This window comes from Chaetura pelagica, unplaced genomic scaffold (assembly GCF_000747805.2).
Source record: "Chaetura pelagica isolate M959 unplaced genomic scaffold, ChaPel_1.0 scaffold67, whole genome shotgun sequence".
NCBI lineage: Eukaryota > Metazoa > Chordata > Aves > Apodiformes > Apodidae > Chaetura > Chaetura pelagica.
This window is the reverse complement of record NW_009954107.1, coordinates 2456324-2462114: the sequence shown is the minus strand read 5'-3', so window position 1 is coordinate 2462114 and position 5791 is coordinate 2456324. Positions and strand designations below refer to the sequence as shown.

Genomic DNA, 5791 nt, shown 5'->3' with positions numbered 1-5791 from the left:
TGTAGGGAATGAAATTTTTGCACCGAGCAAGTTCACATTCAGTCTATTACTTTTCCATGACTCTTCCCCAACAGAATTGTCATTAGGCTTGATTAAAGGATATATGGGATAGCAGTTCTTTACTACAATTTTGTATTTAAGATAGCTTCATTTCTAAAAAGGTAAGCATTGCCTTCTACATTTTACCAAAAGTCTCTCTTTAAAAGAGTCCTTGTGCTGACAAGCTCCTCTTTCTACTTCTTCTCCTGTCTTTTATTTGATATACTGTAGGAAAGAAGGTGGAACTACTTAAGAAAGCTCTAGATTTTAGTGTAGGAAGAGAAGCGGAGAAGATGGTAGGTAGAGAGCTTTTAGAGCTACGACGGGAGGAAGAGAAGCGAGCGCCTTCAAAAGGTGTTTACTTGTTTGTTAAGTGGCTTTCAGTAATTGCTTTTTCCTCTCTGCTCTGCAGCAGTAGACCTGAGATGTAATCTGTTTTCTTTCCTCAAATCTATAAAACTCCCATCTTGATGAGGAGTGGGTAGAAAATAATGAGTACCTATGGTAATTTTTTTTCTTTGGCAGTATTTTTATTTTTTTCACGTTTCCACTTCTGTCACAGTTTCTTACTGCTCTTTGTGTTGACTTACTTCAAGATGTGGTACATGCCAGAACTGTAGGGTAGGAAATGTAAAGATTCAAATTCAACGTAAGACAAAATAAATGTTTTAAAATTTGAAAATAGTAAAACTTTATTGTGCAAGTAACAAAATCATGATCTATGGGAAACAACAGAGTACTTGTCCTTTATTTTTCTGTGTTCAAGTATTGATTCATATTCGGGGGAAACAAAACTGTTATTTGGATCTCTCAACTGCCATTTCCATGTCTTGTTACAGTTTAAATCTGAGGGGCAAAATAGCAGTCTTTTTAATGTATTCTTCCCATAAAGCCTTTTGAAGGACAAACCCCCAAGACTCTGTTTGCAGCTGTAAAGATTACAATTTATACCAAGTGGAAGGCTTGGTTTATGTTAATTTATTATTTTAAGGAAGTAAGATTGCTTGCACTGTACTTAGTTTGTCTATACTAAGTAATGCTAATTTTGCTTTTAGCAATTTTGCAAGTGTAAAGTTGATGGGAAGAACACAACAAAAATAATTGCTGTATTTAAGAGCTGAAGCGTATTGATGTTCTTTTCATTAAAAAGCCTTTAGTTCATTGCTATGGAAAATTATTTACATTTTTTCCTCCTCTGCATGCCTAGTTGTAACAGAGACTACAGGTAGTGTTTCAGGAGTAAGCCTTACATCAGAACTAAATGAAGAGTTGAATGACTTAATTCAGCGCTTTCACAACCAACTTCATGATTCTCAGGTCAGTCCCTGGATGGCACCATGTAAGTTTTGCCATTGTCTGTTTTCTCTTCTTCTTTTGAATGGTGTGGTTAAATGTTTGTCTGCTTGTTGGTGTTCTTTTGCTAGTGGAGTAATTATGCTTCCCTTAAACTTGAAAGCTCAGCACCTTTATATTCTTAAAGTTCATTAGCTGAACAAGTTATGCTTTCTGTCTCACAATTTCCCATGAAAATCTAGAGAATAGTTTGGTATAAATACATATTAACCCAATTTATCATTGTGATATGATGAAAGTGTTTTCCTTTTATAATGTTGTTTGTTATGGTGGTGTGCCTAGCAAGCCTGTAAGAGGGCTTTTTGTATCTCTAGAATTTTTTTGGCTTTTTTTTGTAGTACTCTGAATAAAATGCGGTTACTCTTTTTAGACGCAATCTGTGCCAGACAATAGAAGGCAAGCAGAAAATCTTTCACTTACCAGAGAGATTTCACAAAGCAGAAACTCTTCGATGTCTGAACACATGTCAGATGAGAAGGCACAGCTTTTTAACAAGATGCGAATGTTGCAGGGTAAAAAGCAAAAAATGGACAAACTGTTAGGGGAACTTCATACTCTTCATGACCAGCATCTAAATAACTCCTCTTGTAAGTAAATACAGGTAGCATTGTATCTTCTCAAGAATACTACTTTTTTAATGTGCATGCTTGTAACATGGTCTTTCAACTTGCAACTGGTTAATGAAATGAAGGTGTATATATAAAGCTGTGCTGGGGAAATATTATATAAAAGTTTTTTAATGCTACCATTTAAACTTTTATTTCTGTAGCAGTACATCTGTATTTATTACGTGGCACTTAAGATATTAGTAGCTCTTTGGTGTTATGGGGGTTGCTTGCTCACTGTCAAAAGACTTTCTCATGCACTAGTCACAGAGACTTTCATCTTAGGCCATGCCAGAGGAACTTAACTGCCTGAATGGACTAGAGTTTTAAGACAACTTTTTCTTCTCCTTGAAGTTTAGTGTGGGCCTACTTGCTGCTCTCACTTTTTATTTCTAGAAATATATTTTTACAGGTAAAGGTTGTCCTGTATCTGGAAACTTCTGTGGGTTGATCAGTGTATTCTGGTTAACATTGAGAAATGAGACACTTGAAGCATGCTCCTGGACTAGGGCAGACCAATGTAATAGTTACATTACTTTGCCTCTGTCTTTCATCAGTGCATACAATATGAACATACTTGGATATAATTTTATCATTTCAGCTGGAAAAAGCATACATCAAATCTCAAATCTGTGACATATGGACAGCATATGAACACAAGAGCTCAGCAGAGTAAAAAAATGGATAGGATTTTTCTTTTTATCATGTTGAAGTGTTACATTTCAAAAAAGCAATTCATCCATGAATAAACACTTAAAATAATGCTTTGAGCAGCTTCAGAGCATGAAAGCTTCCGCTTCTGAAGTTCAGTAAAGCTAAAAAGAACTGACTGAAGTCTTTTTTACAAAAGCTACTTATTACTCTCTTGCTATTGGCATTGCATTGTATGAAACTTAAGACAAAAGCTTTTGCTCTCCTAAGAGAAGTTACTAATTGCTTGGTTTGGCTATAGTTTCTGTAGTTGACGTTTTAATATAATTTAGTTAATGTGGTTCCCTTTTGCAAGTTGTTCTTATGAGTTGTGTTTCTTTTTTGTAGTTTTTCCTGCTTCAAGTTCTCCTCGAAGAAGTATTGATCAAAGAAGTACAACTTCAGCTGCTTCTGGTCCTGCAGGCATAGTAACTGTTGTCAATGGCGAGTCAAATACTCTGGCACCTGCTTCCTATCCTCCTGATTCCCTGGTTTCTCAGAATGAGAGTGAAGAAGATGACAATCTAAATCCATCGGAAAAGCTTCAGTAAAAGTTCTTTAATTTTTTCATAATGTTCGGTAGTAATTTTGAGTGTTGTTTTTTTAATAAGTTCCATGTTAAGAAATAAGTTCATATTTTAATCTACTTAATTTATTATTATAGGCCATTTAGCAAATGGTCCAGGACAGTTAAATGAGTTCAGAATTTCAAGCGGAAGGTTCTTACAGCTAGGCTAGAATGGCAATAAACTTAAGTACTTTTTCAACTCTACATAGATTCAATTCATATGACAAAACATGTTGCATGTTCTTTTTTTTTCGCTTCAGGAAGCTAAATGAAGTTCGTAAAAGGCTGAATGAGTTACGTGAGTTAGTTCACTACTATGAGCAAACATCTGATATGATGATTGATGCTGTGAATGAAAACACTAAGGAAGAGGAGGAAACAGAAGAATCAGAAAGTGATTCTGAACATGAGCATCCACAGCCTGTTACAAATATTAGGTTGTCATATTTTTTGTCATCCTAGATCTTTGTAGCTAAGTTGTTACAGGTTTCCTGAAGCAATACATTATTTCAGTCAACCAGAAGTAAGTTAATTCTGTGATTACTGCCCAGAGAGGTTGTGGAGTCTCCTTTGCTGGAGACATTCAGAACCTGCCTTGGATGTGTTCCTGTGTGGTATACTCTAGGGGATCCTGCTCTGGCAGAGGGCTTGGACTAGGTGATCTTTCGAGGTTCCTTCCAGCCCCTAAGATTCTGTGATTACATTAATTTTCAAATTTTTTCTTTAGAAATAGCTTTCTTATACAGGTGATAAACATTGAATTTGTACGTGGTAACTTATTTATATAGCAAATGTAGATTAGATTGGCCATTTACAAGACCATTGTGAGAGACTTCGAAATCTGTAATTCCTTTGGGTTTAAGCATTGAATTATGTGCATGGAATCTCACTAGAAGTTGAATCTCACTATTGTCTTAACAGAGCAGCTGTGTGTCAAGGATCTTCACTGTGTAGATATGGACACTAATTTAGCTATGAATCATAAAGCATTTATAGTAGACATGCACCTTGAGTGCCTCATCTGTTGTCAGCCTAGCAGGGGAAAATTCATAACTGCTTCTGATTGCTTAAAAAAACCCAACTGTTGGAGAGAGATGGAGATGGAGGGATATTGGAGAGATATTATTGGAGAGATACTGAGGAATTTCAAATGTCTGGACTGATTTTTATGGGGTTGATATTTTGTATTTTTTAAAAAGGTTGAATATACATTCCTGTAAAAGCCAGTTATTAAAATGGCTGAAGCAAAATTCCATTGATTCCATTTCTTAAAAAGCTAACATGAGTAATGCATTTTAACCTAGAAACCCTCAAGGAATCAGTAGTTGGAGTGAAATAAATAGCAACTCAAATGTACAGTGTGGAACTGATAACAGAGATGGGAGACATCTTAATACAGACTGTGAGATAAATAATCGATCTGCTGCTAATATAAGGACTCTAAAAATGTCGTCTTCTCTAGGTATGTTCTAAAATCTTGTAAAAATTTTAAGCTTTAGTACAACTGTTTTTGATAGCTGCACAGAACTTGTGCAGAGACAGAACCTTGTGTGATGAGCAAAATGTTCTGCAGTCTAATCACTAAGCTGATGTATTTCTAACATCCAGGAATTACAGTGGACTTCAGAAGTTCAATAATATATCATGAGTACTGTTCTGTTTCCCCCTCTCCCTGCCTCCAGACTGTCATAACAGGGAGGATGACAAAGATACTGACTTACCCCAAGGCGAAGATGATGAAGTGGAAGAAGATAGAGTTAGTGAAGATTCCGTATCTAGTCACAGAAGCAGTTTGGGTGATGCTGCTGGAGACGCTGAGTTTGAGCAGAAGATCAATAGGCTTATAGCTGCAAAAGAGAAACTTAGACAGTTACAAAACCTTGCTGTTATGGTGCAGGTATTTTATTAATACAAATTCATTATTTCCTGTGATGTATAACTTTTAATAGGGAAAAATACTCTGCTTAATTTTAACACTTAAAATGCTTATTTTTAGGCTGGAGAAAAGAGTTAGTGGATAGTGTTTCATTTTTCTAAAGTCAAGGGGTGATACTTCTGAAGTTCAAATCAGGAATTTTCTCAGGGGAAGGTCACCTAACAGAAGAACGGCCTTAATATTTAGCCTTAGCACTAGGTTACAAAATATAAGTCAAGAAGTCTAATATTTTTGTAAATAATATTGATACACATTTTTTACCTCATAGTGAATATTCATCAGTGTTAGTTTTTGCTGGGTTTTGCAACATCATTCCATCAGTTGGGGTGTTTGGGTTTGGGGGTTGGTGGTTTTGGTTTCTTTTATTTTTTTCATTTATTTTTTTTTTAATTATTATTTTTTTAGAATCCTGAGGGCCAGCTATGAATTGAGTGTTTTTAGTTTAGAATATCTCAAGCTAATTTGTCATGTATCTGATGTCCCTACAGAATGCCCACATTTGAGCACCATCTAATGCAACGTGTACATACTGAATACACACAGGTGTATCAGAAATGTAAAGGCTTTATGTGAAAACTCTAAAATCGATCTCTCCTGTTC

General features: G+C 35.6%; 1 protein-coding gene across 1 annotated transcript in view; it reads left to right on the top strand.

Moving 5' to 3' along the window:
• The window catches only part of PCM1 (pericentriolar material 1), a 37757-nt gene that overhangs the window by 7625 nt on the left and 24341 nt on the right, over nt 1–5791 (top strand). The window contains exons 6-11 of the mRNA XM_010002476.1: nt 1247–1356; nt 1763–1983; nt 3052–3234; nt 3516–3692; nt 4560–4717; nt 4938–5152. Of these exons, the coding sequence (XP_010000778.1) occupies nt 1247–1356; nt 1763–1983; nt 3052–3234; nt 3516–3692; nt 4560–4717; nt 4938–5152 (1064 nt within the window). The remainder of the gene's footprint in view (nt 1–1246; nt 1357–1762; nt 1984–3051; nt 3235–3515; nt 3693–4559; nt 4718–4937; nt 5153–5791) is intronic.